Raw genomic sequence first — 22453 nt, forward strand, 5'->3', positions numbered from 1 at the left:
TACTAAGTTCATTTCCCTCATGGCCTGGTTTCTAATTGATTCAGGAATGACACGTCTGACTATGAGCACTATTGTGAAATCTGATGTCTTTTACATGGATTGTTACAGTGTGTGTTTGGTGCTCAGCTTGAATATTTTCTATTTCACTGTTCTCCTTGTTCTCCTCTAGTACTTCTGTGAGAAATGTGCTTTTGGTCGGTCATTAATTTTGTATGAATCCTACAACTGAGCTTGAACTAACTTCACAAAGAGAAAGCAAAATCTCTGTCTCAAATAAATCATCACAACTTTGAAATAGTGGTGACTACAGACAGAAGAATGATGCTGCATCGGAGCCAAAAAAGTTTTATCAACAACTGGACAAGAAAAACAGAGATACAGATAATTGGAAAAAGGCTCAATATTGGCCCCTATAATCAATCTATCCCTTGAAAAAACTATTACATTTGTTGGGGTCTGTACCAAACAATCATGTTTTCTTACATCTAGAGAACAAGGTATTAGGCCTGGTCATCTCTGCATGACTACAGTACTTCTTGTTATTACTGTTTTGTCCCAGATTTCACCTTTATCAAAAAATTGCAGCTTTTGCGATATATTGCAATAATATTTCAATTAATTGTGCAGCCCTAGTTTGTAGTTGATTCAGGAGTGACTAGTCTGACTGTGAGCACTGTTTTGAAATCTGATGTATTTTACATGGACTGTGACTGACTGCGTCTTTTGGGCTCAGCTTGGGTATTTTCCATTTCACTGTTCTCCAGCACTGCTTCAGTACCTCTCTGTGCTTTCGGTTGGTGATTAATTTTGCATGAATCCTACAAACTAAGCCTGAACTAACTTTGCAAAGAGAAAACCAAAGCTCTTGCAAACTCTCTGCAAAGTTGTGATACTTTTTTGAGATTGAAAGTTCAATCTGTTTTTGTATTCATTCTTGTGTTATTTCTGGTTAGGGACTTTTTTCCGGAGCTGTCTCTCCAACACTGCAGCTTGTTCTAATTTTTAAAAAGCTGTGAACAACTTCTTCATTACTGTTTAAAAAGCCCTTTTTTCGTATGCATACCAGCGACACTTATTTTTCCCCCTTTTCAATGTGAAACCACTACAAACTGATGCCTGCTTAGAATAAGTATGAAGCACAGAATTTGCATACACTCTACATTTTATTCTTAATCTCTGTTTTCAGGGTGTACCCCAGCTCCCTTGTGCCAAGGCGCTCTACAACTATGATGGCAAGGAACCAGGTGACCTCAAGTTCAGCAAGGGTGACATTATTATCCTGCGCCGGCAAGTGGACGAGAACTGGTACCACGGGGAGATGGGTGGAGTCCACGGCTTCTTCCCCACCAACTTTGTCCAAGTCATCAAGCCACTGCCTCAACCGCCACCTCAGTGCAAAGCTCTGTATGACTTTGAGCTCAAAGACAAGGAGGCAGACAAGGACTGCCTGCCCTTCTCCAAGGTGAGACACAGCAGCAGTGAAGCAGCCACAGTCCCTGCCACGTGGTCACTGTAGTAAAACAAAAATACCTCTCATTACAGTGACACTCTGTCTTCTAAGCAGTCATTTTCTCGAGCTGTGCATGTGTTACAATGTAAGGGCTGTTAAGTGAAACGCCCAGAGAGATGGTTTATATTTTGAGCCAGACTTCTTGATGAACAGCTGTAATTAAGCTGGACAGAATGAATGCCATACAGAGCAAGGCATGGCTTAACTACAGTAATTGAGTGGTTATGTCTGTCCAGCTGTTTGGGTCATACTTTGATGTTTTTGTATTCTGTCATCAGTTGTTTATATGCCACATGAGCAAAAACAAAAAAAAAGCTTACTAAGTAGTTTTCCAAACACAATGCCATGGCTTCGACTCCAGTGTTTTTACTCCTCGGTATGTCCCTCTTTAATAAAACATTGTCCCTACCTAATTATTTCTGTTCAGTGTTTGTTCCTCGAGGATGAGAAACACTCTTAGTTAGCAGCATCGTTAATTAGCTTCTTCCTCATGCAGCGCCACCCTCTCTCTCTGTTTTTGAATTTCAGGACGATATCTTGACTGTGATCCGCAGAGTGGATGAAAACTGGGCAGAGGGAATGCTGGGAGATAAAATTGGAATTTTTCCCATCTCATATGTTGAGGTAAGACAACTTAACTAGATTCTTTTAAATGTCACCAATCATTGTTGGAGGACAAGCTAGTGCAGAATTGTTTAGATCCTTTGAATGTAGATTTCTTTGCTTATACAGCCTGCAAAATGCGTTTGATACCTCTCTTCCTTTAGTATTGCTCCAGTGTGTCATAGAGCCACTAAACATGTCTTTGAAGATTTAGACAGCCCCCACTCCAAGCTCCACAGGTCTCACTTAAAAGCTTTAGGAATAATCCTGACAGAATAAATCATCTCTTTGTCCTTTTAAAGATGATTTCATTTTTCATTTAAAGTCTGTCAGTGGCAGCGTGCCTCCTATTGTTATGAATATTACAAAAACGCCAAGACGATACTGGATTGAAGTGCGTTCAGTCTAAAGAAAAGCACTTTATTTCAAAAGCTGCAACAATTTTCTTTATTCCTTTCATGTTTATTTTATCCTTTTTTATATTCATATTTTATTCAAGGGACGGTTTTGCAGGAACAGAATGCAGACTATATCTAAAGTTATGCATTGCTTTGTTTTCGCACAGCAGGAGCCACTTGAGCAGAATATATTATTTTTGTTGTCCTCTTAACAGGATAGTTTCCACTTGTGTTCAGGTTTCATAATACAACTGCGAATGCAGTACCATCCCAAACGTATAGAGCGGCACAAAATGTTCCTTTGGTTGTGCACAAAGACTGAATATCTAGGTCATAGATTCTTCATTGCCTTAGGTGCTTTTGTTGCCTTTTCAGTTGTTTATTTACAATAATCCACAATTTCTGTTAAAGGTGGTCCTAAATTGAATTGGGTTCCTCACCTGGTGTTTTGTTCTTAATACTACTTGTCTGACTGACTGCTGACACAGGCTCTCTCCTGGATTGGAGTGAAAATCTTAGCTTTTATGTCCTAAGTAGAGGGAGCTGCTTGGGGCAACATGTGATAGCAAGTGAGAGCACCCTGTCATTAGCTGAAACCTTTTTAGTGTGCCTCCTTTGATTTTTACCTTACAGGTGCCTCAGAGGGTCGCAGAGTCTGAACTCACAGAGCTGGTTCAGGACTATAACTCTCACAGGCTAATATGTCTCATTCTGCTGCTCACATCTCCACTGACTTGTTAAAGATATAGCTCTTCCATGACAGTCAACTTCGTTATAGAGAGTGACAGTTTTCATGATCGTTTTAATACTCTGAGCTCCACCGCTCCCTCCCCTCTATCTGTTATTTCCACCTTACTACTCTCTCTTCATTGCCCCCTGCCTCTCTCCCTCTCTCGCAGTTCAACTCGGCAGCTCGGCAGCTTATAGAGTTGGACAAGCCGTCGGACTCCAACGGGGAATCTGGTGAGGGGGCCTCCTCGGGGCCCCAGAGCAATGGCGCTCAGCGGGCAGGGGAGAAGAAGAACAGCAAGAAGCGACATTCTTTCACCTCTCTGACCATGTCCCACAAACCCATGCTAGCTCCCCCCCCCCAGCGCCACTCCATGGAGATCAGCGGGCCGGTCCTTATCAGCTCCAGCAACCCCACAGCAGCTGCCCGGATTGGAGAGATCAGTGGGGGGCTTTCCTGCAGTGCACCTTCACAGGTAAGAAGAGGGAAGTTGGAGGAAAGCAGCTGCTGCATTGCGGGTGGCTTCCTTGAAGTTATGTTGAGAGCTCATTTGCAGAAGCGTGCAGTGTGACGAAAAAGCTCTATTTAGGCTAATATAGGATGTTGTCCTATCGTTTTTCATAATGTATAGCAGTATGTGGAAGGATGTGGCCCCTACTCACAAAATAGAAAAATGTGCAACACATTAAACATTATTGTGAACCCTCATTATGTGGCTTATCGAATACTTAGCGTGCACTTTGTTGCATTTTTTAATGCATGCAGGGAGACCACTCTCAACCAGCCGATTTGTCAATAGCCAGTCCAGTGGTATTTATTCACAAACTGTGAAACACAAGACATAATCATGCTACTAAAAAGACACGTCCAGCTTCCGCTCTTTGTTTTCACAAGATGTTTGTTGCTTCTCAAAGGCTCCTCTCTCCTTCTGTCAGCAATTAGGCTGACTTCCCCTTTCCCCCCATCATACCAAACAGGCCATTGCTCCATCCAAGCGTTTGAAATCATGGATGCGTGACTCCACTCGTCCGCAAAAACGACTCCAGCTCAGCCCTCAAGGTTTCCACACCAATCCCGACATGACAGGAACTCGCAGCTGCTTTATGGTTGCCAGCCGCTGGAGATTTGGCTTCGAGTCGGTGCTAGACAGTCCGAACAAAAGACACGCCGATTTACAAGACAAGTGTCCTGCTGATTTATCTGAGTCTGAGGCTCTCTATGACTTCAAATAAAACATGCAGCTAATAATAATACTAAGTAAACAGTGTTTGAAAACTTCACTGTGGTGAAGGTTTCAGAATTATTATCTTGCTTTTATTACCTTAAATGTTGGCTGGCAATGTTTGCACAATTGTCTTTTAAAATTGTTATCCAAGCAATATAAAAACGGATGTTTCAGGACAAGTAGTTTGACAACATTGGGAGATTTTATCAGCATTGTTGTCCCACTTGGAGCTTTTGGGAGCTTATAGCTAACTCAATTTTATTATTTTCTGCCTTTCTGTTTGTTTGTTCTCTCAAGCGTACTTTTGTCTGGACACTGCAGACTCTCTTAAATGCTCTGTTCCAAAACTCCCTGTTAAGCTCAGTCATCAATCTTTCATCTAAAGCATGTGTGTGTTTATATGCATCTTTGTGAAAGCGGAGACGAGGAGAGTGCTTGTCCACGGTGAATTGGATCTTCTGTCTTTTTTCAAACCAAAAACCTTTCATGAAGATATGATTTATTCACCGTCAACGACTTCTATCCATGTGGAAGGTGTAATCATGTATTTAATGACTCCAGACTGTTCCCACAAATCATTATCAGGATACTTATAGAATAAAAGAAACGTGCGTTTGCGGCTGTAAGCTGATTCTCCCCAGCGACACCAGGGCTAACAATACGTTTGATTTACTGATCACTGTGTTTATTAAAACACAATAGAGACTCTCCAGGCACTGTGAGCGCAGCCTATTTTCTTCTCCTCTCCCCCTTCACCTCTACTCCTCTTCTCTCCTTCAAACACGCAGACAAAAAACAACAAAGGTAAGCCCCAGTTGCCTAGGGGGCTGAGTTGCCCTAGTCGTGGAAATGAACACGCCTCTTATCTAATACACGTAGACAAGACGAAGGAGAATTAAAACAGGCAGCTGTCGGTGGCATTCTTTGTAAATCCTTAAGGAAATATATTTATTTGAATGAGCATAACATACCTGCCCTGTACTACAGTGTTATTTATTCCGTGTCACCTTTGAGCACACTCTCGGCACACCCGGAGCACAATAGATAAGGAAGCGGTGAAGATTGAATCTGTGGCAGGCCCGCTCTCTCAAAGGTTCACCTTAAGAGGCGGCTCTGTGTGGAGCAGTCATGCATGGAGACAGAGCGCAGGCTACAGGGAGACATTGTGTGTCCAACAGTATAGCCTTGTTACCAGGACACCACTATGACTCACGTGGATGACTGCCTGGAGAAGCCACCTCTCTCTATATGCCCAATCAAATATCCTGCTGGGTGGTCACCTGCTTTTCCTTGGCCAATTGGACCATCCGACCACCGTTGTGGTTACTGCTGGATACAATCCCACATTGCGTGCATCACTGCTCTGTGAGAATCATTTACATACAGTGTGACAGGAGCATTTTTTGCACATTATTATTCATCATGAGCGAGTGGAGTTTGTCTTATACAGTCGATTCATGGTCTGTGTGTCCCTTTTGTTGTCAGGTACACATTTGCACAACTGGACTAATCGTGACCCCACCCCCTAGTAGTCCTGTTACTACAGCAACGGTCTTCACATTTCCTTCAGAGACGAGCTTCACATCTATCCCAGTGGTAGGTGGAATCCTCTAAAGGTCTTATAAATATTATAAACACAAGGCCATAGCCGCACAAAAGATGCCAACAAAACAGTTTAACATTATTAGATTATTAGATTAGTGTGTTTCTATTTCTGGAGTACTAAACAGATTACACATATATGGCATGTTGCTTAAACCAAAAAAAATACATGAATGGTTTCAATTTGTGCCAGTTCACCCCAAAATAAAAATACATATTTTTTTCTCTAACCTGTAGTGTTATTTATACATCTAGATCGTTTTGGAGTGAGTTGCCAAGTTAAAGATATTCAGCCCGGGAGGTGTCTCATTGACGAGAGGTTCTTGCTTGTGACAGCGCTGTGTGTAAACATTAATGGCATCCTCCTCGGCTGAGCTGTTAACGTTAGTTATGCATGCTTCCTTCTGCGCTGGGGTTTTCATGATGCAGAAATTTCTTACTTCGATGCAATGCCTTGAAAAAAGTCAATATTCGATGCCATGTTTGATTCCAGGGGGAAATAATGACACAGCATTGAGGGCATAACATTTATTTTAAGATATATATATATATAACAATTCTGATGTACTGTGCAGTTAGGTCATTTCTGACCATAGTCAGAAGAGTGAGAAAAGACGAGGCTATGAGGACACTGCAGCGGTGCATGTGTCAAGTCGCTGCCAGAGAGAAGAGAGAGCAGGAAAACACAGCTGCTACTGGTGTATCAGTACTGCAGAAAATTAGTATTGAAACCATTTCAGATATTCAGAATCGGTATGTATCGCTATATATACATATTTTTGATATTACGTGGTAATATGGTTGACAGCTTATAGTTTGGTAGAAAGAAAATAGTTCTTATATAAACACAACAAGTTCTGTAGATTACTTTCAGTAACTGGGTCATGATTTCTGGAAAGAGACATTGCTGTTGAGTTTTTCAAATGTATTCTTTTGGTGCTTTGAGCACCACAATCAGAGTTTCATCCAGTTCCATTAAATTTGAGAGAAGGCAGAAATCTCTACGGGTGATATCTTCAAAACTCTGCAACTCCCTCCAAAACAATCCATATGGATAAATAGCACAGCTGGAAGTGTTTTCTTCAAGCAGTTAGGACTATTTTCAGATTATTCTTTTTAAACTCATTTGTTCATCATTCTGTACATTTTGCAACACTTCAAAATTGCCTGATGCAAGTATGAGGGTTAAATATGTGGGTATAAAATGGCACAAATGTATACAATAAAAAAAATATCTGTAAACATGAATCAGTGCACATAGCATGGTTCCCATCAAAACGTTTGCTTTCCCCTGAGAACATGAGTTTGTTTAGATGAGAAGAGCTGACTCTTGGCGCTTCCCATCTGCTGCTAACAGACAACATAGTTGTTACTTGAGGCGGTGCACATGTGAAACTGTGTTAATCTTGATACAGTAGCTTTATTATTACGCAATTTGTCAACCAACTCTAAAAGATAGCAACATGGAGGAGTTTTGTTTTTTTTTAGCAGAAATTAACTTGTTTCTGCAGACATTCAAAAATTAGTCCAACTAAAAGTGTCAAGAAATCCCTTCAGCCCACACAAAACAGCAGGCATACTTCCTGTCTGTCTGTGTGTATGCTCTGGCATGTGGAGTTTTTGAATGAGCAGGAATGTGTACACAAAAGGTTGAGCTCTCCGCTTCACTTGGGAACACTACATGATGTTTTTGTACAGATGATTTCTCTAGCCCGCAGGCAACCTAATTATCTCAGCTCAAGCGTCAGCAGTGAACCGAAACGCACATCGAAACACACACACACACAGGCCGTACACATACCACAGGGCTGTCTGAGTGCCACTCCGCTCCACCATTGTGTCATGGAAGCTATTACTCCGCTGCTCAGAGCTGGCGGTGTTGAGCTCTGGAGGACTGATCTTGCTCCGAGGTGTAGGAGTCGTCTGTTTTTAGTTTTTCACACTTTCTAAAAACGTGTGTAGTTTTATGTTGTTTTTGTGCGCTTCGTGTTGTCATAACAGGCTGGTGAATTAATTTTAATCCGGTAATCTAGTAGCACACAAAAGAGAGGAAATGTTCCTCTCTCCTGAAAGCATGCTGAGATCATTAGCCTCGAGTCAAAAGCTTGAGTCTCTTATGACATTACAGACCATCAACAAGGGAAAACATGTGAGTCAAGATGAATCCACTCATGCTTGGTTTGAGGGTTGCTCTGAAGTGTGTCTGCAGACATGTTTTTCGATTCATATGGTCCCAATTAAACGCTGCAATGGATTATAGCTATGTGGTCTCCTAGCAACAAACAAACAAGCAGAATAGGAAATTCTCAGTTGCAAGGGGGAAGTCGGGGACAAGGCTGCAATGGCTGCCAAACCCGGCTCTCCCTCAGTGTCGGCAAACCGGAGGGAATATCCCAGATGACAGATGATCTCTCATTCTTTTTCCCTCATAAACAAACTGGTTTTTCAACTTACGTAACACACGCACACTCTGTTTTTTAAGGCTTTTGTTACTTGTTTTTGTCTTTCTGCTTGACACTGAGAGGAAATACAACGATGAGTTGTGGTAAAAGTGTAATTAGATGTTGATCCTATCTCATTGCTAATATGATTCTCTGTCTTTTACAGGATGCTCTCCCACCGCCCCCACCTCCTCCCCCACAGTCCTCCGTCGACGGCGCGGCATACTCATTGGCTGCCGGACAGAGACCCTCCCCCAGCATAAGCGACCAAAGTGGGAGACAAAGACCCACAGTGTGAGTTATAAAAACAGTCCCACACAAAAATATGCAGTCTTCTTAAATGTGCAGTGAAATGTCAGAAGCGGTTTGCAGCACCGATGGCCCAGGGCTTTAATGCTACTGCTCTGTTCAGAGGGGGAAGTCTTCGTCTGTCTGTCTGCGACACCCCCCACCCCCCTTCAGCTGTCAGTGTGAGGCCACAAAGTGTGAGCATGTGCACAGGTGAAGGGGTCAAAACCTGTGGATGACAGTCTCCCGGGTCCCATTGGAGATCTGACCTCCTCACCTTTACCCTCATTACTCCTCCAAGACACCACACACCTGATGAGAATTAGATGCACTCATGCCTGCTCCTCTTGCCGTCATCTGCGTCTGCCTGTGCGTGCATGTCAGACTCTGAGGCATCCATGTTCCCTCCCTCCCCCCACCGACAACGCTGAAATCAGACTGAAAACATCCCAGCTGAGACTCCATTCCAGGCTTGTTTTCTGCTGTAGAGAGATGACCCGCAAATTGTTTTGTCCTCCAGTGCTGATTTTCTCTGGGTCAGAGGCCACAGTCCCAACTGGAGGGTCTCGGAGGAGATGATGACAGATGAACAGCAAAGCAGCAGAATAAGTCCATAACAAATGGAACGCTGTACAAAATGTTAAACAGCTTTCATTTCCATAAGGACGAAAATCCTCCATGTTAGCTCTATGTTGGCATTTGTGCGTTTTGTATTTGTTTGTTAAATTCCTCTTCTTTGTTTACTGTTTGTTCTTTATCCAGCTATGTGGCTATGTTCCCTTATACTCCCCGTAAGGAGGATGAGCTCGAACTGAGGAAGGGAGAGATGTTTCTGGTGCTGGAACGCTGTCAGGACGGCTGGTTCAAGGGCACCTCCATGCACACTGGCAAGATTGGAGTCTTTCCTGGGAACTACATGAGCCCAGTCAGCAGGTCAGTCATCACTTCACGAACAGTCATTTGTTACTGTCAGCATGCCGTACTCTCACAGGCCTGGTTTCACATCTATTTGTATAAGATGCATCGCCATAAGTTAATAATAATTATTGATATTGATAAAAATAAATCAGAATTGTGATTGCACCTTTTTAGAAGAATGAAAAATAAACTTTATGAGGTATAAAAGCTTCCTATTGGTCTGACTCATATTCCTGTCCTCTCCCCTCAGGACGGCCCCTGGGAGCACACAGTCTAAAGTGCCCATGAGTCTGTGCACTCAGGCTGGCAGAGGGATCACCATCGTCAGCCCCTCATCTGCTCCCCTTGGGGCCATTGTTTCAGGTCCTGACTTCAACAAACCCCTCACCGTGTGCTCCAGCGCTGTACCTGCCAACTCCCAACCTGCAGCTGTGGTCACAGCAGCTCAAACAGCCACGGGTCAACAGCCAAAAGTCCCTCTGCACGTCAGCTCCCAGATGACTGTGAATCAGGCTCGCAATGCGGTCAGGACAGGTAAGTTTACTGTCAGGAAAATGGATATGAATTGTCGTATGAAAGCAGTTTTATCTTAATTTCATATTGATTTAAAAAATGCTTTTACAGAGTGTTATCAATAACACCTTTTAAATGTGTAATATTGTTCTATCGCCCATTTGCAGCTGCATGTCACAGTCAGGACCGGCCCACAGCAGCAGTGACACCAATCCAGTCTGCCACACCTGTCACCTATCTCCCACACCTCACAGTGTGCCCGCAGCCTTCCAACAGTCCTGCACAAGGCTGCACCCGGGCTGGAGTGGCAATGGGCTGCGCCGCCGCCTCTCTGACCCCACCAAACGTCAGCGCTGCATCCTTGGACAGTGATGCTTTGAGACCTGTACCCATCCTCACTGTGCCTGTCGGCCCAGTGAACAACTCTGCTCTCATTCCTGCAGCTAACAGCACGGCTCTGGCTTGCAGAATGGACAAAGACATCAAGGTTGGATAAATATTTGAATACATTGTAACTATTTGTTGCTGTTGCTGTGTTTGATGTCTGCAGAGAATTTATCTTCTGTTCTTGTATCTTTTGACTAACTTGTCAGATGATTGAAATGACTTGTAGTGATTGGGAATGTCTGAGATTCTTAATGACATTTGTAAGGATGCTAATCACGCTGACAGGATTCAGTAATCAAGAAGGAGAGCTTATTATCATGCACAGTTTGATCCCGTCTTTCTGTCATTTGTTCTCTTCACAAACGCACAGTGGCCATGATGTTTCACATCTATAAACTGCAGTTTAGAAGCTGTCTGTGCTCAGAATAGAAATCAGTGTGTGTGCGTCAGTGATAAAGAATCAGCCAGTTCCAGACACTAGAGTACACCTGGTTTGTGCAAAGTACTTGTGCCTTAGAGCCTCTGGAGTTGTTTCAGTTCTCTAACAAAAACAAAAAAATCTTGCTGTTGTTGCTGCAGAGAGAAAAGAAAAGTCTTCTGAAGCTGTTGTCCTCCAATAAGAAGAAGTCTCGTCCTTCACCGCCCTCGTCTCCTACCCTTGAGGCAGAACAGGCTGCCGCTGGAGAGCTGCTACACGGCGCAGTGGGCCCCGACACCTCCCCTCCCTCCGGCTCTGTCGGCTGCCTCGAGCCTGAAACTGCTGCTGCTGCTGTCGCCTCTGCCTCTTCATCATCCTCCACCTCCTCCTCCACTTCCACAGCCCTGGAGTCGTCACATCGGAAGAGCAGCCCTCTTGATGGATGCGCACCTATCGCTCCTCCTCCTCGGCAGCCGTGCTCTTCTCTCTTATCTCAACAGCATGACGCACGCCCCATCATATGTGAGAGGTACGGCTTTGTTTATGATCCCTTCAAAGAGTGTGTAACATTACAGCTATCGGTCGTCATTGTTGCGGTGTGTATCAATCACTGACTGTGCCTCTGGCTGTCCTCCACAGGTACAGGGTGGTGGTGTCATATCCTCCCCAGAGCGAGGCCGAGCTGGAACTTAAGGAGGGCGACATTGTGTTTGTTCACAGGAAGAGGGAGGACGGCTGGTTCAAAGGCACGCTGCAGAGGAACGGCAGGACCGGACTGTTCCCCGGCAGCTTTGTAGACAGCATCTAATACACATGGTGGACGCCGTGACCGCCACAAACCTCGCTACAGTGTCACAGTACAAACCTTGACACAGAGTGGCTCAAGTCACTGAAAAAAGAACAGCGGTGGCACATGAGAGCGAGCTGCGGACTAGAACAGAAGAACATGTCGTCATTGAAAGCACAGTGGACAGAGTTAGAGGAGAGCACACTACTCATGAACTTTTTCCTTTTTGTTGGTTATTTATATCTTTGTAACAATTCAGCTGTTAAATGTGTGCCTTGTACTGTTCCTCACTTTATTGTACATAAGGACACAAAGATGATTAGTCCTAAAACAACCAATATGAGCTGTCGATATAGATATATTACACATTTTAACTTATTTCATAGATTGGCCTTTTTGTAGTGCAAGACATCAAGAGGTTAAGCTGGCACAAGCCTTATGCCACATCTTCCCCACATCAGTTCTACATTCCTCTGACTGCTGATTAAAGTTTTACTGTTGGTCCAGGCCGTCAGCAGATAGGAGGAGATAAATCAGATGTGGCAGACCAGAACAAATGAGCAGTATCATCATCACTTGTGCTGTAGAGTAGGAGAAAGGACACTTCTGCAGATCTAAAGGCATTACGTAATCTGCCCTTATTGCACATTCGAGCACTCTAGCTACAGTTCACAGCCACGTGAACATTGCACATCATAAAATATCTCTCTGGGTCCTTCACAGGGCTCGAGTTTTGGCTCCTGGTGTGGCTGAAGTGCTGAGGACTGTTAACCCGCAGCGATAGAATATTTGCTTGTGATTAGCAAAAGTGGTGATAGACGTGTCGCAGGACTGTTTGCCTTTTTAATATGCGGAAAACACACTCCAAGATAGACGTTGCAGTTAAATATTGCTTACTTTGTACCTTCTTTGTATTTACTGACCAGAGTAGCTTCACTCCTATTCCCAAAACCCAGACGTAGCTCTACATCACCAGAGCGACAGTAACATTTCAGTAACAGTGCACAACGGATACTTTTCAGCGTGTATTTATGTTTCTTTATGAATTCCACGGAGGCTGACACCTGCTGCTCGTAGAGAGTATCCTGAACACGCAGGAAGGCACACGCTCAGTTTTTTTTTTCTACAGTATAACTCATTCCTAATGTGACTTGTGGCAATAAAAACACAGCTAGCTAAAGCACAGAATGTTTGCCTAAAGTAACATATCATTGTTTCTTACTCTACAGGAAGAGATGTGTAGTGTGAGATAAGACAAGGTTTTATTGAAATCAATCACTTTGATCCCCTTGATGTTTTTTTTTTTCTGGTTCGGTTTTGTTGTACATTACATCTCTACAAAATGTTGTATTGGCTACAAAAAGTGTTGCATTGACTTAAATGACTGTACCATTTTTTTTTTGTGATTCGAGGGGTTTCGGTCGTAGTTTTGGTGCTTGAACATTGAAACATTAAAGGTGCACTATGTAGTTTTGGGGAAGAAATTTTAATCAGAAGAGAAAGATCTTAATTGATTTTTTTTTTTCATTGTTTTGCCTAAAGAAACAAAATACACAAACTCTTCATTTTTCATGACTAAATAAACAAACTGACCTTTAAAGGACAACACAATTTCATACTGTTTCACTTTGTTTATATGTGGCGGACCCTGCCACCTTTCAGGCTTCAAACAGTGTTCTGGGGACCTTATTTTCCCCTGAGAACAGCTCGTTTAGTCAGTTATGGAAATAATAAACATTTCTGAGTTTGTATCATTACCTTATTAATATTGTAAATGTTAAAATTATGAATTTGAACTTCTTCTCCAAAACTACATAGTGCCCCTTTTAAGAATAGGCAGATTTTGAATGAATACTTAAGAGAATGAAGTCTGTTGGAGAAAATACATTGGATAAATGAATGAAGTTCTCCAAAGTAAAGCTAACATTAGAGATGGACCCGTGCTGCTTTAGTGGAGCCCACAACATTTAATGTAATGTGTCCTATTCATCTGATCTACAGCAAGTCTTATGAGGTCTAAGGGGGGTATTTAAACACTTTAAGGTTGAGGCAATCACTGAATCGTGCCAAATCTGGCTTTGAGAACGAATTTACTGACTGAATCTGACCCATAGTTTCAAGTGTGTCTTTTTTTGTTTTATTATTTTTGTTGTTAATTGAGGGGGACCACTGTGTAACTGACTGCTGGAATATATTGTAGTTTGTTTGAAATTCGAAGAGAGCGTGGAAAAGGATGGTACAAATCACTGTTAGGGCCTTTTTTATTTTGTCTTTCTGAATTGGTACTTATTTAGAATTAATCTGATATGTTGGCATTGTTGTCTTGGCAATCACCACACCAACCTCAGGCTCTATGCTAAACTCTTCCTCTCGAGTGTCTTTTCATTTCACTGGTAAGCCTTTAATATACACATCAGACTTACTCCAACACACATTTATGCACTATTCTAACATTTCTAATCATACTGACTTCTCGTTCATGCATAGGCTGCACAGATCTCAAAACATGAAGCATTTCTTACAAGAGTTATTTAACTATATTTTCATTTATTGGAACACATGGCAACGAACGTTTGCTTGATTCAACTTAACAGATTTTCCTCATGCCAAGGTGACTTACTTGATTTTTTTTTTTTTTTTTTTTTGTCTCTAGTTAGTCTGTTGTATGTCTGAAAATGGTGAAACTGAAATCAACTTATTTCGCACAAGTCTATTATGTGAAAAAACGTTCTGAAGTATTTGAGGGAATAGCACATTTTGTAAAAATCTATATAACAATAAAAGCTAATGGTTTCCATAATTTCCTCAGGCTGTGTTGGTGTTTCGTGACAGTAATGCGGTGTTCTTTGAATCTGTTTGCTCCCGTGACTTTCTGTCACGTTGTCCACTCGCTCGCAGGGCAGAACTGCCCAGCCAGCAGAACCATCGAAGACATAGACCGCTGCTGACAGGACTGAGTGCTGGTGTCCTCGCCCCGCTCCTTTTCCCTGTCACAAAGCTTGTACAACCTAAGATGAACAGGTTCTGAGACTGACAGAAAGTAAAACACACACAATGAACCAACAGTAAAAGGACAGTTGTTCCTAATTAAACGTATTTGGGGTAAGTCACAGTACGTGCGGTCATTAATGTCTCCAGGAAATAAATGGTCCTTGCTGCAGAGGAGCTTCTGCTTTGACTCACAGCAGAGCGGCGTGTTGGAGGGAGAGGTGAGCCTTCCCAGCGTGCTCAGCTGGGAGACACTGACAGGAACTGACAAGCGCCCGGAGAGGTCATTGTGCAGCACACAGACGATGGGTTGCCATGGAAATGAGTTGTATGAACATTATACTGAGCAAAGAGTATATATAGACCACTCTGTGTGACTTCTTTACACTTTTTCACAGGGCTGGGTTACATGGACCTAGAATATTACTATATCTCAATACACATTATAAATCTCAATATTTTCAGATATTTTCAAAAGCACTTCATAAATGCTAGGACTGGACAAGAAAAGCAAATATTATATTTCAGACCAAATACCCTGATATCAATATTGTGACAATCAGTCACAACAGTCTGGTAAGATCCAAAAACTACGTCACTTTACTGTAATGCAGCCTTTAACATCAGGAAAAGACAACACTCATTCCACATCACCATGTAACAATTATAAAAATTTAAGACACTATATAGTCTCATACCATGAAACTGATATAATATCAATGCTTTCACTCTTGTAGATGACTAACTAATGCTTCATTTGATGAAGGATCTTCCCTGTGTGACAGAACAGTGAGTTGTGGAATGACCGAGTTAAAGCTCAACGTACAAACAAAGCTAAGCAAGCCTCAATTCAAGTGTCTATTTATGCCATATAACATTAGAAAGCTTCCTGGGATCCTGAGATGGCAGCTGTTTGATTGACAGGTCATTGAGCAGGTAGGAGTGTCTTTGCCCGCCCTAGAGCCTACAACAGCCAAGGAGTGAGCCTCCGGATGATTGATGAATGTAGCCAATGATATTTCAAATTCAGTAATACATAGTTTTTTACAGTTTTTAAAGCTTGGAACTTGGAACTTATACAAGTTTATGTCGTTTTATGCATTTTCTTCTTTGAATAGGCTTTTTTTTTCACCTAAGCACTTGTTTGTGACTATTTTATAAGCATAAAGTTTGTGTAAATAAGGAAATAAAGTACTAATATGAGTTTTTGCACCTGCTACTCTCAGGCAGGAGTATTTTGAAGTAACAAAATGGCACTCCCTTTGCCAGGCACCTGGATATTTCCTTAGAAAAACATGTGTTAGGTTTTCGTTTTCAGTGATATTGTTATCTAGTTTGAACTTGGACAATGTAGGTGAGAAAAATACATAAATAATTCTGTGTGTTCATTCTCCTATCGATTATTGCCAGATGCACCTACAGAGCTACTGATATCTTGAGGGGATCTTTGAATGACTTGCACGTAAGTAAATGTAGGAAAAAGCTATGTGTACACAGTGTAGGCAAAAGTCAATATTAATAGCTGCGAGGGCTGTTAAGAGCTCAGGAATTGAGTCTCAAGGTCGAGAATGTCTTGATAATGTTAAGCCTTGAGGTGTGTCGGCGAGTTCAAGCCATTTAGTGAAAGGAGTGTCGTTCAAGTACCTTTTCAAAAGCTTTAATGTACTAGAGCGCAGGTATTTGGCTCTCATGAGTTGAGTTCAGCTTGTGTTAGTCATCGTGAAATCTCTTTGTGAAGCCAACGAACGTTCGAATTTCAAATAGATGACAGGATTTTAGATGGCTTAATTATAATAATAACGAGTTTTTAAAAAGTGCCTTCATTCAAAATAACGCCCACAAAATCAAAGAAAGTAGTTCCAGAAAAATCACAAAGAAACATTAGGGTGTTTGTCATGCAGGTCTGAACCGAGGCTCAGTTCTGAACAGTGAATATGTGCAAATGCACTCTGGGTCACGCTCAAGCACACATATCTTGCGTGTTAGTGTGTCTGAATGTTTGTGTGTATGTGTGAGAGAGCAAAACACAGCTCAGTTGGCAAGTATCATCAGATCACCAAAGTGTGAAAGAGGGGAATAATGTTGGTGTTCAGGAGGGTGATCTGAATACAAATCAAGCTCTATTTCTCTCTCTGACACACAGACACCGTTTATTAATGAACACTGTGCTGTAGAGTAATAACATTTGGAACGAATAATGAAACACCAACAACGCCACCAACACTGCACACAGTGCTTGTGTTTCTCTGCTGCAGCGTGGATGTGATAGATGCTGCACGGGTCAGTGTCACGGGTCCACTCAGGCGCAGGTTGTGAATGTGATTTAACCTCAGCCGATCAATCCTGCAGAGGGTGTCTTGGTCTGATGGAGCGTCCAGGTGGAGGCCAAGGCCACCCAGCGGACACCAGTGACGGTTTGGCTTTGCTTGGTGAAATATGTTTCAGTGGGGAACAATGACACATAAATCACAGAGGAGAATGAATGAATGCAATTAATAATCATTGGGCTATATTCAGTGGGCAGGGCGCTGTGGTCTGTCAGCATAAATAACTCATCCTCCAAAAGTTAACTCAGAGAAACTGTAATTACTCATGAGAAATGAGAGTATTTTTCTTTTACATAAAACATGGAGAAGATGTTAGCACGCCATATTGAAAAGACATTCTAGGAGTATAATGATGCCAGCAAAGGCAATAAGGCACTGCATGTACTTCCAACAGCAGTAATATAAATTCAGATTTCTCAGTATGCCCATGACCTTTGCAGCTCTAGTAGCTCGTTAGTCTTTGCTTCCTTTTCCAAATTGTTAAATATACACACAACCTACACAAGGAAATAATGTGTATGTGTGTTACTGGCCTCTTAAATTCACTGTATGATTTAAATGTATAGTGAACTTTCCTTGACACAATGTCAAATTGTAGATAAATCTGAACTTATACTTTGGCTGCTTTGAAAATCGAGTGGAACAGTGGAGGAAAGTCACTCATGAAATTTACTAAAATACTGTATTTATGTACAGTTTTGAGGTATTTATACTTTACTTGAGTATTCTTGTTTTTGTTTCTTTATACTTCTATATCGGTCATATCATTAAAACAAGCAATTATGCATCATAAAAAATGGCAAATTTATAGTTAATCAAACTGTGGTTAATAGTTATTTTACTATTAAGCTATTAAATGCTTTATAAACTATTTATTAGCAGTTTTTTTATTGGAAAGTTGCAACTGATACCGTGTAGTTCATCATAAACATTAGTTGGATGACCGTTAGAGAGTTGCAACTGATGTTGTTAACCTTTACAACTGCTTAATAAATGTTTTATGAACCATTTAATTGTTACTTAACTAATAAACTATACATTTACCATTTATTAATGATGGTTATTATACAGTGTTACTCGTGTCAGTAAGTTATTTTAAGCAAAGAAAATAAGTTTAATAAATTTAAGTCAAAATTGGCCATATTTGTTACTTTTCTTCTTCTTCTTCTTCTTCTTCTTCTTCTTCTTCTTCTTCTTCTTCTTCTTCTCTCTGCTCTGTGTGCTCTGTGCTGTGGGTCCGCGGCGCCATCTTCCGGCTCACGACGAGCTGCGCAACAACAAAGACAAACAAACATGGCGGCGTCCATGAACCCCGCTCCTCTGATCTCCACCCCTGTTTCAGTCAGCAAACTTATTTAAAGAGGGACAAGTTGTGTCCGAACTGTCGAAAATAAGGTAGGTTATACCAAACTTTGATAAACGTTATTATTCAAACGTAGTTATCAGGCTGGGAAACTGCTAATGATGACAACAAACACCAAAATAACCCTCAAACGTCTCACTGTCATATTTAGCTTGTTTTGCTGTTGACTCTCTTAATAACAGCCAAGTTCAGGTATCGTGTTAGCATGTGTTAACATTAGAGGGCCTTCAATGCGTTTAATAAATCTTATTTCAGTTCTAAAATATTGTGACTTTATAACGTAGTATTTTCTTTATTGCCTTATAGTTGTTTGAACACTATTTGTGCGCAGGGTCGTAGCCAGGATTTTAGAAATACTGAGATCGTGCCCTCCATCCATCCATCCATCCACCCACCCAGAGCATTTTCAATCGATCGATCGATCTAAAGACCCAGAAAAAATACAGAGGACATGACCTCAGTGTCCTCAATGGCAGCTACGTTAGCCCTGTTTGTGCGGTATATACTTATTTTCCATGTACTCGTTAGCTACATTGTCTTTGTCATACACAAACATTTTAATTTGTGTTTTAGTGTTCAGTACAGTGTATCACAATAGGCTCTGTGTGTTGTGCTGATGTGTCCGTCTCCTCCACAGTGTCATGTCCAGGCTGGCTGTGGTGTGTGGAGGCTCCAGGGGCATTGGGAGGGCTGTGTCCCGCCTGCTGGCACAGAGAGGCTGCAGGCTGGCTGTCCTCTCCAGGAGCCAAGACGCTGCCCGCGCCACTGTGGCATCTCTACATGGAGGTACGGTGATTGGTCTGGGTCAGTCACTCGTTTAGTCAGGTACTGTTTGTTTTGTTGGTGTTTTTCTTGTTTCTTCAGCAGTGCAGGCATCAGGAAGTCTGAGCTATGTCACGGATACTTACTTGCTCAGTTGATCCTGCCACAGATGATTTTCTTACAGAAGCCAGACAAAATTGAATAAATGGTGAAAATGTTGATGAAATACCACGCTGACTGCCTGCCCCAAGCCTCCTGTTAATCCAACTTGTGCTATAAAATAAAGGAAATGTAGACCTACAATACCTATAAACAGTCCTTTTAAGCATTAATATACTCACAGCCCTTCTGTGACTGCCTTCCAGCTGACCACGTGGCTCTCAGCTGTGATGTCTCTAAAGAGGCGGAGGTGCAGAAAACCTTTGAGACGATCCAGAAGACCTGTGGAAACATCTCTTATCTCGTGAACGCAGCTGGCATCAACAGGTGAGCAGGAGCTCCTCGCTGTATTAACAAAAATATATAGGGGCGTTTTTATATACAGAATGCTGTCATAAACACTGTCCGACAGTATAATCTTGTCCTGTGTGTGTGTTTGTTCAGAGATGCTCTGTTACTGAGGACCAAGCCGGAGGACATGGTGGCTCTGCTTCACACCAACCTGCTGGGCACCATGCTGACCTGCAGGGCAGCACTGCGCAGCATGCTGCACACACAGGAAGCGGCCATTGTTAATATAGGTACTGATGGATCTGGGTCCAGTTGTCTTCAGGATTAGTGTTATGTTTTCAGTTCGCTCACTAGGTGGCAGTGTACATCATTGCCTCTGTCTTCAGATTTTTGGCCTGTTAACTACAAATATCATATTACTTTTTTTTGCAATAACCCTACCATGCATGTTTAGATGTTGAATGAATAAGTTTTAAGATTTATTTTGTTTGTTACGTTATTGTCACATGTGTATGTAACTTAAATCAGAGGTGTTGACTACAAGTCGAAAGCCAAACATCATTGAATTAACACAACGGGTTGTAAGTAAATCAAACCAGGACGACCAATAATGAATGTGATTTTATTTTTATTCTCTAAAGAGAGAGATACTGAGATACACTAAAACCAGAGTCAAACGTGTTCAGCTTTTTAAAATGTGAATATTTTCTGATTTCTTTACTCCCTTGTTAATATCTTTGGTTTGTGGAAAACACAAGACATTTGGGAACATCATCACAGAAACACTGTGATTTGCACATTATTTGGGCTAAAACACTTTTATCGTCCTTTAAGCATAACGGCGGCAATTAATTGTTCTCCCATCGTGTTTTATTGTGAAAGATTTCTGTCATACCAAGACTTCTTGTTTGTCTGTTGTCTGTAGGTTCTGTTGTGGGCCTGAAAGGAAACGCTGGTCAGTGTGTCTATAGTGCCAGTAAAGCCGGTCTAGAAGGCTTCACACGCTCTTTGGCTAAAGAAGTCGCTTCACGCAATATCAGAGTGAACCTGCTGGCTCCAGGTACGCTCCCACTCACCTTTTCTCTCAGCACCTGCTCTGGACCTTTGTTTTCCTGTCACCTTACTTTCCCTCTCTTGCTTCCAGGTTTCATCCGCACCGACATGACCGCAGGGCTGAAGGAGGAGGAGGGGGTGCGATCCATCCCACTGGGGAGGTTTGGCGAGCCGGAGGAGGTCGCCCAGGCTGCGCTCTTCCTTTTGGAGTCTCCCTACATTACGGGACAGGTGCTGGTGGTGGATGGAGGACTGCAGCTGGCCATGTAGGGAATGGGGCCTTATGACAGTGAGGCAGGGGAAAGCCTCGCGCCGCCTTTCCTTGGAAGTTGTCTTGGCTCAAAAACAAAAAGGGACAGTGAGCTCTCTGTGAGGAGCATCAAACTGATAAAAAAATGGACTACACTTTAAAAGGCTTCATGGCTGAAGCTGAATGTAGTTGAGTGTGAAATTGGATGGACAGTATTTTTTATCAGCTGTTTTCTTATCGAATTTCTTGCAAAGAGTAAACTAAATCTTTGCACAAGCTGTGAAAAAAAACGATTACTTGTTGACATGGGACACACAAACCCACATGTTTCAGAAGATCACTGTCCTAGTCCGTCTTTTTGCTGAGTCACCCTGTCCAGCCACATTATGCGTGACCTGATGTATGTGTGTGTGTGTGTATGACAATCACTCATGACTAACGCTGCTGACTCCAGAGTGTCTGGCCCAGTCCGGACCTCCGTGCCCCGAGCTCCTAAATTTGATCAGTAGATTGAACTCTCTTGGTCTTTTTTTTCCATGACTGCAAAGCTCCCGCTCGTGTTTTGTTCCTCCACCTCCCCCGGGAGACCCCCTCGCAGCCAGCAGCACATGTTTCCCCTCCACCAGCGGCCCCCTGAGCCCACCTCTGGAGGGGCCTGTCGAGGGGCCAGGCATGTTAGGCCGCAGCTGGAGGAAATTAGAGGTAGTGGTGGAGGTGGGAGGGGGGTATTTTTAGCTCGGGGAATGTTTTGAGTGTCTGGTTACAGCTCTGGACCTGAAGTGTGGATGGATGAGGTTGGAGGTGGCTGTAATGCCCAGTGATGAGATATGAAATGCTGCTTTGCTGTCATTAAAACACGCTGTTACCATCCGTTAAGTGTCATAACTGTGACTTTAAATGAGCAACTTTGATTGTCCTCTTTCTGTGTTGTGTGCACTTGTATCCTCAATCTTGTATTTTCAGGTTTGGGTCAGATTACTTTAAATGTAGTCAGTCAGTGAATACAAATTGCATGGCATTTAAAAAAAATAGTAACATAAGACATTGGAATACAAAAAAAAAAAAAGTGAATTCATGGCCTAATTAAAATCATCCATATAAAATAGTAACATTGGTTTTAGAGCATTGTCATGAAGAAGTTTAATTTCTCAAAAATTGCCATGTTTTAAAGACAATCAAAAATATCATCAAGTAATCTTTGAACAAGTGACAATTACATTTTTTACCAAATGTAATCTGTGTTGATAATATTTTTTATGTTTGATTATGTATTCCCAATTACATGCAATCTGTTCCTACCCAACCCGATGGACTATTAAAAGAGACATATGCTTTTTGTTTTTTTCCTTTCCTTCAGTGTGTCATATAGCTTCTTGTGCATGTAAAAGATCTTCAAAGTTAAAAAGATCAGAGTCCACACCAACAGAAGCTCCTCTCTCC

General features: G+C 42.2%; 2 protein-coding genes across 3 annotated transcripts in view; both read left to right on the top strand.

Moving 5' to 3' along the window:
- The window catches only part of sh3rf1 (SH3 domain containing ring finger 1), a 32302-nt gene extending 17682 nt beyond the window's left edge, over positions 1–14620 (top strand). The window contains exons 3-12 of one of the 2 annotated variants that reach the window (XM_084355799.1): positions 1187–1462; positions 2039–2134; positions 3411–3716; positions 5952–6062; positions 8676–8803; positions 9560–9730; positions 9966–10249; positions 10396–10715; positions 11195–11562; positions 11673–14620. In XM_084355799.1, coding sequence (XP_084211925.1) covers positions 1187–1462; positions 2039–2134; positions 3411–3716; positions 5952–6062; positions 8676–8803; positions 9560–9730; positions 9966–10249; positions 10396–10715; positions 11195–11562; positions 11673–11841 — 2229 coding nt within the window. In that variant the 3' untranslated portion in view covers positions 11842–14620. The remainder of the gene's footprint in view (positions 1–1186; positions 1463–2038; positions 2135–3410; positions 3717–5951; positions 6063–8675; positions 8804–9559; positions 9731–9965; positions 10250–10395; positions 10716–11194; positions 11563–11672) is intronic. The other variant, XM_084355800.1, reaches the window with a different exon arrangement.
- A 3764-nt stretch (positions 14621–18384) lies between these two features.
- Positions 18385–21883, top strand: cbr4 (carbonyl reductase 4). Its single transcript, XM_084354647.1, has 6 exons — positions 18385–18530; positions 19136–19284; positions 19626–19746; positions 19864–20000; positions 20636–20770; positions 20855–21883. Exons 2-6 carry the CDS (start codon positions 19140–19142, stop codon positions 21031–21033), a joined length of 717 nt encoding a protein of 238 aa, XP_084210773.1. The 5' UTR covers positions 18385–18530; positions 19136–19139; the 3' UTR covers positions 21034–21883.
- The last annotated feature ends 570 nt before the right edge of the window (positions 21884–22453 follow it).

This window comes from Pagrus pagrus, assembly GCF_965226575.1.
Source record: "Pagrus pagrus genome assembly, chromosome: 6".
Lineage (NCBI taxonomy): Eukaryota > Metazoa > Chordata > Actinopteri > Spariformes > Sparidae > Pagrus > Pagrus pagrus.

Bases quoted from the DNA above. Each gene is read 5' to 3' on its own strand.
- cbr4 (XM_084354647.1), top strand. From the start codon at position 19,140: ATGTCCAGGCTGGCTGTGGTGTGTGGAGGCTCCAGGGGCATTGGGAGG. The intron at 19,285-19,625 runs GTACGGTGATTG...ACTGCCTTCCAG, and splicing joins TGTGGCATCTCTACATGGAG to CTGACCACGTGGCTCTCAGC. The intron at 19,747-19,863 runs GTGAGCAGGAGC...GTGTTTGTTCAG, and splicing joins AACGCAGCTGGCATCAACAG to AGATGCTCTGTTACTGAGGA.